Source organism: Haematobia irritans, chromosome 2 (genome assembly GCF_050003625.1).
Source record: "Haematobia irritans isolate KBUSLIRL chromosome 2, ASM5000362v1, whole genome shotgun sequence".
Lineage (NCBI taxonomy): Eukaryota > Metazoa > Arthropoda > Insecta > Diptera > Muscidae > Haematobia > Haematobia irritans.
In genome coordinates this window covers 118,273,429-118,287,242 of record NC_134398.1, presented here as the reverse complement: position 1 = coordinate 118,287,242, position 13,814 = coordinate 118,273,429, and the positions used below count along the sequence as shown (strand labels likewise).

The following is a 13,814-nucleotide window of genomic DNA, read 5'->3' as shown; positions in this document are numbered from 1 at the left end:
TTTTGCATGGTTGTTACAGACCATATACTAACACCATGTACCAAATTTCAGCCGGATCGGATGAAATTTGCTTCTCTTAGAGGCCTCGCAAGCCAAATCGGGGAATCGGTTTATATGGGGGCTATATATAATTATGGACCGATGTGGACCAATTTTTGCATGGTTGTTAGAGACCATATACTCACATCATGTACCAAATTTCAGCCGGATCGGAAGAAATTTGCTTCTCTTATAGGCCTCGCAAGCCAAATTTGGGGGTACGTTTATATGGGGGATATACGTAAAAGTGGACCGATATGGCCCATTTGCAATACCATCCGACCTACATCAATAACAACTACTTGTGCCAAGTTTCAAGTCGATAGCTTGTTTCGTTCGGAAGTTAGCGTGATTTCAACAGACGTACGGACGGACGGACATGCTCAGATCGACTCAGAATTTCACCACGACCCAGAATATATATACTTTATAGGGGCTTAGAGCAATATTTCGATGTGTTACAAACGGAATGACAAAGTTAATATACCCCTATGGTGGAGGGTATAAAAAGAGCCGACTGTGGTGGAGGGTATAAAAAGAGCCGACTGAACTTTCCGACGATCTTCGAGAGTTTGAAGACCTAATAACAAACAATTAGAAAAATAACTGGAAGGATAACACATTGGGAAAGATTTCAATGCATATTTAACAAATACTCGTTGAACTCTTTCTATACGAGCTATTTGATTATTAGAACGCGGATCCCAAACAATTGAAGCATATTCCACTCTGGACCTAACATAGGCTGTGTACACAATTTTCCAGGTATTTGGGTCTGAAAAATCACCACAATTTCTTTTAATAAAACCAAGCATTTTATAAGCTTTTGGAAGTATATAATCAAAATCCAAGATACCGAATACAGGCAACCTTTGTCAAAACATTATCACCAAATTTAAAACAGCACTGAATAGGGTGGAGTGTTTTATGGAAGGAAATATGAGAACATTTCGAAATATTCAATTCCAACTTATTTATCTGACACCATTTATAAAAATTATCTAAATCGAACTGCAAATTGGCAACATCAGATAACGAGTCAACTTTAGAAAATATTTTCAGATCATCTGCATATAAAAGGAATTCAGAATTTTTAAAACATAAAGCAACATCATTAATAAATAAATTAAAGAGCAGGGGACCCAATACACTTCCTTGTGGAACCCCCGAAGTTTGAATATTCAAATTGTTCGCGAATTACTTCCAAATCGCCAAAAATTTGGAATCTTTGAAAATGTGTTGTATGATGATTGGAGAAAACTTCGAAAAAAATACTGTTCGAAAAATTATTTAGTAGCCGTGAATTTCAATTTGATTTCAGTCCATTGAAAAATTTTATTGGGTCATTATAATTTGAAATTGAAGTTATCAGTTTAGTTATGATATTAGTTGTACGTCTAATCATACAATGAAGAGGAAACACGTTCAAAAAAGGACAAGTGATAAGCTTGTAACAAAAAAATTATGTAGGCAAAGCCGACTATCGAGAACCCTTTTTCGGGAGGTTCAAGTGTAATTTACATTGAGTTTCGTTTCGAAATTTCGGGATGTGATTAATCCCGAATCCCGGGATATTTTATTTTGAATCCCGGGATTTTTCGGGATTCCGAAAAAATAATTCCAATTTTTTAAATTTGTGGCTTTTTAACATTATTTTTCAATAAATCGGTGTCTTCATTCAGTGTAAATGGCCCTTAGATTTCATACCCGACAAATTGAGTTACTAAACATTTAAGCACTGGTACAAAAAGTTTCGTTATATTAATGAAATGTGTCATTAAAATTGAGCCAATGAAACAAATTCATTGATATAACGAAATTTTTCGTTATTACAACAAATTTTCTGTTAGTCAACGAAACGTTTCGTACTATTAACGAATATTTTCATTGTCTTAATGAAAATGTTTCGTTGTATAAATGAAAAATTTTCGTTGGCTCAATTTTAATGAAATTTTCTTTGTGTGTGGTACACCTTGAGTAAGAATTTAATTTCATAAAAAAAGGAAGTAAACGATAAGGTCCCCCTTTGAAAAATGACTTCATGTGAAATGGAATTCGTGCAACATAAAATAAAAAGCAATGATACGAAAATATGACAAGATCGCGTTTATCTGATAAAAATTTGGATGCCTTGATATTTTTAAGACGTTACACTGGTAGAAAAAGTTTCGTTAATACGACGAATTCCTACGTTGTATTAACGAAATTCTTCATTAAAAGTCAGTCAACGTAGCGTTTCGTTATAACAACGTAATTTTACGTTATGTATACGAAATATGAAATACATTTCGTAGTATTAACGAATAATTACGTAGCCTCGTTGTGTTAACGAAAATTATTCGTTGTATGAATGACATTTTTTCATTGTATTGATGCGGGTTATACGTTGTATGAATAAAAATTATACATTGTATGAACCCAGTTTTTTCATTGTCTGAATGAAAAACGTACGTTGTATCAATGAAAACAAACGTTATATTAATGAAACCTAACGAATTTTTGAGTATTATATTTTGACCATTATTTTTTGTTAAAATCTTTGAAATATAATTTAAATACAGTAGGAAATAATATTTATTTATAAATTAAGTAATTTAATAATCATATATTGTAACTTTCACTTAAGAAACAACGCCTCTTATTTCTAAGACCAAATCAGGTCTTAATTATCTGCGCGGCCGCTATCTTTAAAAAAAGCTTAATTAATGTTGATTTATCGCAGATACAATTTATCCAATGTTTTTGCCACCACACTTCATTCCAGTAATTGTTCCGCGTTCTTCATCTGAAAATTCACTTCCATGCACGAGGCATTTTTACTAAAGATTAAAAATTTACACAAAATTTCTTGCGAATATATAAAAAATACCAATTTAACTCACCCACCCTATGTTTATTATTCACAACACAACTGTGATGAGCCTGTGCACTCTTCAGTGAAAAGAACGCAAATGTTGTATAATACAAGCGACCAAATTAAGGTTTGCCTACCAGACAATTTTTCAGTTGAACTTTTTACCTTTTTTTAAAGATGCACATACATATGTGTTTGTGTATGTACACATTTCATAGACGCTACAGATTTCATGTGTTGTGACGCATTAAAGAGAGAGACAGAGAGAGTATGGAAAGACTGAATACTCAAAACCCATTCATATTGTTAACGAACATATTTCATTAATATGACGAAAGATATCATTATATTAACGATCACTTTCGTTTTATAAAATTTTCAATTTCAGTTTCGGAGGACATGTTATAAAAGAACTCTGTTTTAAGAGCTTACAATTTCCAAAAGTTACTCTCTATGTAACATACAAATGATTAAAATAATTATAATTCCATCTATGTAAAATGTTTAGTCCTAATACTCGAAAAAATTACAAAATTAATATTCGTAATATTAACGATACGTGTTTCATTAATATAACGAAAAACGGAAACACAAAATTTTCTTTTAACGATCGATTTCATTGTACCATATTAACGATCACTTTCGTTCTTATAATGAAAAGTTTCGTTATATTAGCGAAAAGTAATCAACGAAGCCCGTTCGTTAATAGAACGAAACATTTTTCTACCAACGACACATTTCGTTAATATAACGAAATGTTCAAAGTCAGCCAATGAAATAAATTCGTTAATACAACGAAATTTTTCGTTATTATAACGAATTTTCTGTTAAACAACGTAACGTTTCGTACTATTAACGATTATTTTCATTGTATTAATGAAAATATTTCGTTATATCAATGAATATTTTTCGTGGGCTGACTTCGTCGGAGAAAAAACAACAAATTTGGCTATCGAAAAACAAATGGGTATACCACATTTGCTGCATTCACCTTATATAAATATTTGGGCACATATGTGTCTTTATGTGCCCAAAATAAATATAAAGTTTTTAAATTCTAAGCGAATCGGGTTAAAATTGCGATCCACGGCATCAAGAAGTCATATCAGATAATGCGCTGTGTAGGTTGCATGCCAACGCATGGACCAATGTAGATCAAAATATTGGTCCATGCGTTGGCATGTACCCTACATAGAGCGATCTTTGGAATGATATATACCAAATTTGGCACAGCTTTTAATAAAATACGTCTTGGTTTCCAATTTCATGAAAATCGGATAAAACTAGCGCAGTCTGTATGCTCAAGAAGTCAAATCGGTGGATCGATTTATATGGGGATTTTAGCGAAGCATATGTGTGCAAAATTTCAGCACGATATTACAACAAACAGACAGCCAGACAGACGGACGGACATCGCTATACCGTCTTAGAGAGTCTTCCTGATCAAGGAAGAATGTGCTACAGAGTGACAAACTTATTATAAGCCCATCACAATCCTATGATGATGGTTACAAAATTATTAAAGACAATCGTTGCATTGCTTGCCATAAATACTGATTTATTTGCTCCGAAATAAAGTACATTATTAGAAATGCGAATTTTTGTTTGTCTAAAATATCGTTCGGGAAGAAAATTTGTTTCTTTGGGCGTACAATTCATGGGAAGTGGAAAATCTTAACATAAGTCAGATGTTAAGGGTTTTAAAACAATCATTTAAAGCGATCGCCTAAGTTCCTAGCCTTTTGTTAAAAATTTATTATAAATTGTAATTATAATAACGATTTTAATAAATAAATAAAACAATCATGTTGATAAAAAGTGAATTTTCTTCGAGTGCCTATTGAAACAAACTGAAACATTGAAATGGTTTTGTTCACATTCAAGGATGTAAGGAATCGCAACCATCTGACAGCATCTCCCCAATATTTTCCACTTTGGTCCTTAATTTGGCACAGGATCCGTGGTAAAGTCTCTAACAAGAAAATAATCTATTTCATGGTTACTGCTTTGGCACCATTTGAATTGAAAAGAATCCTCGATGGAAAGTTTATCTCCTTTACACTCGTCGATGAGTCTGGACAGCGGCATATGACTGACTGGCTACAGCATGGACCAAATGCCGTATCATTCTTCTCGTACGTTTATATTAAATTGTGTTCCTTTTGTTTTTGCTTTAGCATTTTATAGTTGACAATCTTTCATTGTCCGGCAGTGGGCTATACACCGAAAAAAATATCACTTAATTTTTTTTTCAATTAAAAATTTAGTTGAAATTGATAACGAGTTTTATTAATTGAATTGATCAATTAAACATTTAACTAACTTCGAAAAATTTTATATAATCCAATTAAACAAGTAATTAAATATGCTAAAATTTAATTAATTCCATTACATTTGATTGTACTTAAAAAAATACCAAGTTGAGTGAAAATTCCCCCACTTTACAAAAAAAGAGCGAAAAATGAACAGAATATTACGGCCGTTTTATTTACCAAAAAATTTTCGTTTATTTTCTGTTAAAGTTTGTTCTTCTTTTTTTATCAGTTATAAACTGAAATTTATTTATATTCTAAATTAAAAAGTTGATTTAATTTTGCCGTATTCGCCAAATAATTATTAATTGAATCAATTAAAACATTAATTTATTTCGCTGCAAAATTAAAGAAATTTTTTAATTAAAAATTTATTTTGTGTTAACCCAAAAATTAGGGTTGATACTATCAGTTTTACGAATGAAAAAGTATCAATTAAAAAAATGAATAGGATCAATTAGTTTCGTGATTGAATCAAATAATTTTTTTATGTGTACAACGTTGGTTCTTGTTCAAGCCTGGTGATATGTCTTTGTAACACTCCACTTGGTTTTATTTCCGTGATACGATGTGTTCTTTCAGATAACTTGGGATGTATGTGTATGGTGGGAGGTTGGCCGCTTTTCCTCATTTCGTTTGCCTTTAGCTTTTGGCTTTTAACATTGGCACTCATCTCAGGAAATTGTACTGCGAGTAGAGTGTGGAAAATGTTGCGAAAGCATACTGGCGCCATCGTTGACACTTTTATTGTGCGTTAATTTCTACAGCGGCAAAACAATTATTTCTAAATTAAATTCTTCGGAGGCGACAAATAAGCAAGCACACCCTCAGAAAAAATCGCTTCTCTAACATATGTTCCAAACATATTTTGCAGGAAGCACATATATTATTGCATACTGCCGAAACATTAATATGTTTGTTTTATGTGAACATATTATATTTTTGGAAGCATTTTGAGCCAAAAATATTATATGCTTGGAAGAATTTTCCCCAAAGAAGATTGTGCTCATTCCCTCACATAATTTTCACTTCCACGAAATTTTTTAGTTCTTGGCACCTTTTTCTGTAATACAAATAATGTTGAAGAAATTATTCAATTTTATAATTTTTAAATTTTACCTTTCTTCTGGACTGAGAATCGAACCGGGAACCATGCAATTTGTAAGCCAACACACTACCACTGGGCTACGTAGCTGTTATAGTTACCAATAGACAATTATCGTTATAAGTTACATTTATATAGCATAGTTTGCAGCGCCCACGAGCCGATGCAAACGAAACATTATTCAACAGAAACATATATTTGTTGACCACGTGGAGCAGTGGTTAGCATGTCCGCCTTGCATGCAAAGGGTCCTGGGTTCTATCCCTACTCCGACCGAGCAGTTTCACAGAAATTGCTCTCTTTTGATTCTCTCGCTGTGTTATGATGATATCTTTCGTCAACCCTCCCGGTTTCCATCTCTATTTCTTTCTCTATACTCTCTCTCCCTGTCGCTCTCTGAATAAAATATCACAACTTATATATGTTTACTCGAAATTTGTAAATTTATATATGTTTACATTCACACATATTATTTTTATGAAACATTCATGCCCCAAACATAATATATTCTAACATATTAACATATGTGTCCCAAACATTTAGTGTTAGTTTAGGAACATTACATGTTTGCACTTAAATATATTGTGTTTAAAAATTGTGCCCGAAACACATTTTGTTTATATCGGAACATATGAAAAACATATTTTTCTAACAGTGCATGTACCAAAGGAACTTGGAAATAAGACTTGTAAACACCCATAGCCCACCCAAGTTCAATTTTTTCCCTTCGATTTAGACGACGATCATGAAAATAAGATTAAACTTAAAAAATGCCATTTCATAGAAATTTACACAAAATGGTGCAGTGGGGTTAGGAGGTCAAAATAGTGTGTCAGTTTAAAGGGAGTAGGATCTTAGCCATTGTTCCTTAAAACGAGTAAATCATATTTTTGATAACCTCCCCACGTAGTATGAGTTTTCAGATTGTCAGAGGCGTTCCAACAGTTTCTAGACCAAAAAACGTTAACGTTGTTTTTTGTTACCGTTATTTTAATTTCTTTGAAAAACTTTAAAACGTTTAAAATACTTTTCATTCCAAAATCACACTGAAAAAATATTGTCGTGAGGCCAAAGATTTCATGTCCTTAAAATACGAATGCAAATTTTGCTTATCATAAAATACACATTTCTCTAATATAAAGTTTCTTTTCCTTATCCAAAAGTCTATAAACTTTTCAATGAAGTCGTATTGTCCTTATAATTAAGTGATTTGACGTAGAAATGGGTATCATAACATGAAAGAAAACATTTTTGGGGTAAGGTTAACTTGACTTTAAAAATTCAGAAAAATTCTTTAAAATTAATGAAAAAAAGCAAAAAATCGTTCAAAAATAGTACATGTTTTCAACACTTTATTTTAAAGACGTTTTTTACTTGAAACATAGCATAATTTCTACTGGAAGTCGAGTCTGAATTTCGAAAATAAAGTTGTCGTTAACTCGTTTTTAAAGGACTTTTACAGCATATGAAGAAAAAATGTGCCACAGAAGAACAGTGTTTGATATATGCCCGGTTCCAAAGATTTTGTCTTTACTTTAAAAAATTTGGTATTGATTCCAAGCCAAAGATGCTGAGAATACAAGTAAGGATACTTTTAAGACACAATTCCCTTTTAAATTTGGGTTTTGTGTACTTGCTTCTAGGAAGCAAATTTTAATTTTTCGCTTTCTCATCTTTTTTACTTCATATGCTATCAAAGACCTTTAAAAACGAGTTAACGACAACTTTATTTTCCAAATTAAGACTCGACTTCCAGTAGAAATTATGCTATGTTTCAAGTAAAAAGCGTCTTTAAGTGTTGAAAAACATGTCCTATATTTGAACGATGTTTTGCTTTGTAGTCACGATGCAAAAAGACAACAAATTTAAAGACAATTTCATTAAATTTAAAGAATTTTTCTGAATTATTAAAGTCAAGTTGACCTTAACCCAAACAGTTTTTCTTTCATGTTATGATATCCATTTTTAAGTCAAATCACTTAATTATAAGGACAATACGACTTCATTGAAAAGTTTATCGACTTTTGGACAAGGAAAAAAACTTTGTATTAGAGAAATGCGTCTTCTATGCTAAGCAAAATTTGCATTCGCATTTTAAAGACATGAAATCTTTGACCTCACGACAATATTTTTTTCAGTGCAACAATATCGTCTACACTGTATGAATTGCTTCTGCGTGATTGCTATTAGAGAACTGCAACTGGTGTTTTTTTTCGTATTGCAATCTTACCCACAAAATGTCGGTGGCAGTGAGTAAGACACCAATTACCATGCGATTTTTTACATTGATACAAATGCGAGAATAAAAACACCACTAGTACACCCAAAAAATTAATAGAGAAAAGTTTAATTGATTCAAGCCGTAGCGGTGTCAAAAGTACGGTAAGTACGGATTTTCTAAATCCCAGAAGAAAATTCTTAATTTAATCCCGAAAATATAAAGTACAGATTTCATAATTTTAGAAATTTTCAATCGTGTTTGTGCTTCTTTTAAGTACGGGAAGTGCTTGATTCAAGCCTAGTGAAACTCTATTTAATCCTAATCTGTACTTGGTTCAATCCGCATTTAAGCTTACATTAAACCCAATAGTGTTTAACTTGAGCCAAAATGAACTTGTTTTAAGCGGATTCAAGGCTTGGGTCAATCTTTTTTATTCTTGAATATAATCCCACTATTCTTAATTCAGGAACGATCTGTACTTGATTTAATCCCGAACCGTATTCGATGTTATTTTATATGCGCTTGATTTTAGTGTACTTTGTACTTTTATTAGAGGTGTGCGCGTCAGTGAAATTTCACTCACACTCACGCATACTCACAAAGTCAATTATTTATTCACGCACGCCCACGCACGATAAGTGTAGCTACTCACAGTCACGCACATTCACGAAATGAAAAGCAGTAATCACGCACGAAGTACTTTTACAGACTCACGCTCACGCACGATTCACGACAATTCACGTGATTCACGACAAATTCACGAGACTCACGACATTTTCCCATCGGGAATGAGCAAGGGTAACAAAATTCATAAACAAAATATAGTTCGATAGCTAAATCAATTTCAGTTAACATACGAGTAGGAATTAAATCTTCATTTTTTTCGTGAGCGTGAGTTTGCAGAAATTTTATTCACGCACATTCACGAACCGATTTTATTACTCACGCACGACATATTTGTTTTAGTCCCATTCACGCACATTCACGAGAGTTGCTTCAGGTTTTATTCACGACTCACGTGATTCACGCGTGAATCACGTGTGTCACGCGCACACCTCTAACTTGTATTAATCTCAATATGCGCTTAATTCCGATAAAGTAAAAACTTTTTCATATATTTTTTAAAATATTTTTTATTATTCTTTTTTATATCGATACATAACAGGTTGGCTGATAAGTCCCCGGTCTACAAAGAAAAACACATTTTTTTTTGTCAAAATTCGTTTTTATTATTCAACATAGTTCCCTTCAAGAGCGATACAACGATTATAACGACCTTCTAATTTGTTGATACCATTTTGGTAGTACTCCTTCGGTTTTGTCTCAAACTCCTCAGTTTCGGCGATCATCTCTTCATTGCAGCCAAAGAAAAAGTCTCTGGGGGCCAGATCTGGAGAATACGGTGGGTGGGGAAGCAATTCGAAGCCCAAATCATGAATTTTTGCCATCGTTCTCAATGACTTGTGGCACGGTGCGTTGTCTTGGTGGAACAACACTTTTTTCTTCTTCATATGGGGCCGTTTTGCCGCGATTCCCAAAAAACGGAGGCCATTACTTTGCCAGCGGACTTTTGAGTCTTCCCACGCTTGGGAGACGGTTCACCGGTCGCTGTCCACTCAGCCGACTGTCGATTGGACTCAGGAGTGTAGTGGTGGAGCCATGTTTCATCCATTGTCACATATCGACGGAAAAACTCGGGTGTATTACGAGTTAACAGCTGCAAACACCGCTCAGAATCATCAACACGTTGTTGTTTTTGGTCAAATGTGAGCTCGCGCGGCACCCATTTTGCACAGAGCTTCCGCATATCCAAATATTGATGAATGATATGACCAACACGTTCCTTTGATATCTTTAAGGCCTCTGCTATCTCGATCAACTTCATTTTACGGTCATTCAAAGTCATTTAGTGGATTTTTTGATGTTTTCGTCGGTAACCACCTCTTTCGGGCGTCCACTGCGTTCACCGTCCTCCGTGCTCATTCACCACGCTTGAATTTTGCATACCAATCAATTATTGTTTAAATTACTTTTTTCTATTTTTCACAATAACAAAAGTTGCTTCACAAAAGACGCTCTATCTCACAAACTAATTGACTTATAGACGTCAAATTTTGACACGAATCATTTGAAGGTTGGTACTATATAAAAATAATATGCATTTAATACTAGCGACGCCATCTATGTGTCAGACCGGGAACTTATCAGCCAACCTGTTACATCTTCATGATATATGGATATCAATTTTTAAGAACTATAGAGCTAGACTTGATGACATTGCAAATGATTTTGATTTACTGTCGGATCGCTTTAACAGATTTACGAACATTCTGGATAATTCATCTAACTTGGATTTGGCTTTACAATCACCAAATGAAAATTCTAGAAAAAGGAAGAAATCTAAAACTAATAAAAATTCATCGAAAAACGAAACAGACAATTTCTCCGGCACCATTGGATTCTAATACTAAAGCGGATTCAGATATTACCACTCCGACTAACAATACTGAAATAAATCCTTTAGCCGTTCCACCCATTATTATTACTCCGTCACATTCTGCCACACTGAATAGTGGATCCAATTAATTTTTAAATTGAAATGTTTTCAATCACGAAAATGATAGTATAAATTACAGTTTTAATTGGACATAAAAAATATTTGTTAAACAAAAAAATATTAAATTTAATTCATTTGATTTCAAAATTTCAATTATTTTTTAATTGATTCAACTAAAACTAATTGAAGTTGATTGCAAAAATCAATTAATTTTTTAACAGATCCAATAAAAAATTTAATTGGTGTCGGTTGGAAAACTCAGTTTTTCAATTGATTCAATTAATTATTTAGTTAAACTTTTTGATTAAATAAGTTGAAAAGTTAATTTAGTTTTGCAATCGACATCTATTACATTTTTAATTAAATTGTTTAATGAAATCCGCGAACATTTTTACTCATTTTCTTAACTATCTATGTTTGATTAAAACTACCAAACAAAAACATTTGGAAGTTCTTCCAAAGGCACAACTTTAAAAGCACTTCCAGAAGATATACTCCCAATGATGTTCTTTATTTTAGCAACCCAGGAAGTTCTTTTAATTCAGTTTTTTATAACTTGGGTTTTTCATATTTTTAATGGGTAATTTTAACTTTTTTTTTGTTTCAAATAGGATAAAAACACAGTAAGAATTCATAAAATGGTACAAATCATTTAAATTTTGTCGAAAAAAATGCTAAATCCAATCTGGAAAAATTGTGAATTTTTGAAAATATTTGAAGTCAAACGTTTCCGACAAGCGTTAGAATCCACTAAAAATTATAAAAATTATTTATTTGACAAAATATCACAGAATTTTTTTATTTACATCCAAAACATTGAATTCGGATCACACCTAAAGAAGTGAAGCAAATTCAGTGAAACGGCTGTTGAAATGGAGGACTTCCGTTCTATGACAAGCCCATGTTAAATTCATCGCTTCTGCGTCAATTTTGCACCACTTCCGGATTCAAAAAGAACATTTTCATTACTTTTTTGGCGACGCTTTTTTTGCTGGGATATTTAAACGTAACTATTGTCAATCACTTTCTCAATTGACTTTGTGTTTTTATTTTGATTAAAAAAGTAAAAAAAAAAATCAATATATTTTGTAACTGACTTAGTCTTCAGAATTTGATTAAAAAGTTAATTGTATCGATTAATTTTTTAATTAAATATTTAAATATTTTCAATCATTGACCTGATTGACTTGATGTTTCTAGTTTGATTAAAAAGTTAATAGTATCAATTAAGTTTTTAATTGAAAAAGTTTTTATGCTTTTTGTTTTTTATATTTTTTAACTGAAGTTAAGTGTAAATATATAAATGAATTATTTTTTTCATTTTAAATGGGATTGGCGTTTAATGGGTTAATGTGTGAAACTTCATCACAATGGACTGAATAGTCTAAGTGAACCTGAAATATCGGGCTGCCACTATGTCTAATCTAATGTGTGAATCTGGTAGCATTGGGTGACAAATTCTCTTAAAATTGGTTTGTGAATAGAGCTTAATTTGAGAGATGAAACAATAGAGCTTTGTTTAAAGATAATATTGCTTTTACAATTTTTGACTTTTCTCTTTCGTCGATTCTCTTTCTCTTCTTAGTTATATCGAAATGATGTTTTACTTCAATTCATTTCATACTAAATCTATACATATATTTTTTAAGCTACCCGAGGAGAAATCACCACATCACCCTGTCGAGTTATCCACCGAGTTAATGCTGGCATGCACGGTAGCTCTGTCGCCATCCTATACTAAAAAGCACACCCACCCCAATGTCTTGGAACGCCTACCGGATCTAATAAGGTAAGTTAAAGATTTATATGGAGAGTATAAAGACAATAATTTGAAGAGAGCGATTGCTAAAATTCTCCCAGAGAGAGAGCGAAAAATCTCCCCTGAATCTCTCACTTGTTAGAAGACCAGAAAGAAGAAATGGGGAAATTTTATTTTTATTCATAAGGGGAAATTCGAACAATGTTTGTGCGACAGAGATAAATTCTGTATACATTTTCGAAATTCGTATTTTCTTATGGAAGTTAAAAGAGTTCCAATGGATACATATTTTAAATCGTAGGTTTAGGCGTGGTGGTTTTCTTTGTTTTCCCATAAATTTGAAAGAGAAAATGAGACAGTTATATGCTCTCAATATTATTATTTTGTGTGAAAATGTGTTTGTGTGCTTGATGCTTGGTGGTATCGTCATGGCCAGATGATTATAATGTTGTGTGTGTTGCCACAGAATATTAATCGCAGGGCTGCCAGTATTAACATAGGCTACTGCTGTTGCAAGTGCCAGTAGTGTTGTTTCTGTTTTTGTTGTAGCTTGCGTTGCTGCATAGGAAATCAACTTTTCATTCATTCTTATTTTTCTTTCACCACAAAAACTGTAAAGCCGCTTGTATTGTTATTGTTGTTATTTGTATTATTATTGTCTTTGGTGTTTTTATGAAAAAAAAGTATATACAATAGTGTGGTGTACGTGTGCTTGTTGAGACTGTGTCACTGTAGGAACAAAAGAACCTTTTTACCGAGATATTCCCACTTCACCCCAAGCTCCCTCTACCATTATCCAAGTTCTCCTGGCCTATGGTATAGGTTGGCTTTATTTTTGTTTCTTGGTTACTATTTGCTATTGTTTTTGTTTTAATTGTCACCCATTTTTAGTAATGGGTAACCCTTGCTTGCCCGTCTAGCTTTTCAACAGTTGTGTGTGCATTTTGTTTGACATCGTCGACAAATT

The 13,814-nt window shown here is 32.7% G+C and overlaps 1 protein-coding gene across 2 annotated transcripts in view; it reads left to right on the top strand.

Annotated features, from left to right (window-relative positions):
• The window catches only part of ssp3 (SCAPER domain-containing protein short spindle 3), a 303,171-nt gene that overhangs the window by 20,587 nt on the left and 268,770 nt on the right, over positions 1-13,814 (top strand). For both annotated transcript variants that reach the window (XM_075295946.1, XM_075295947.1), the window contains exon 6: positions 12,738-12,877. In XM_075295946.1, the coding sequence (XP_075152061.1) occupies positions 12,738-12,877 (140 nt within the window). The remainder of the gene's footprint in view (positions 1-12,737; positions 12,878-13,814) is intronic.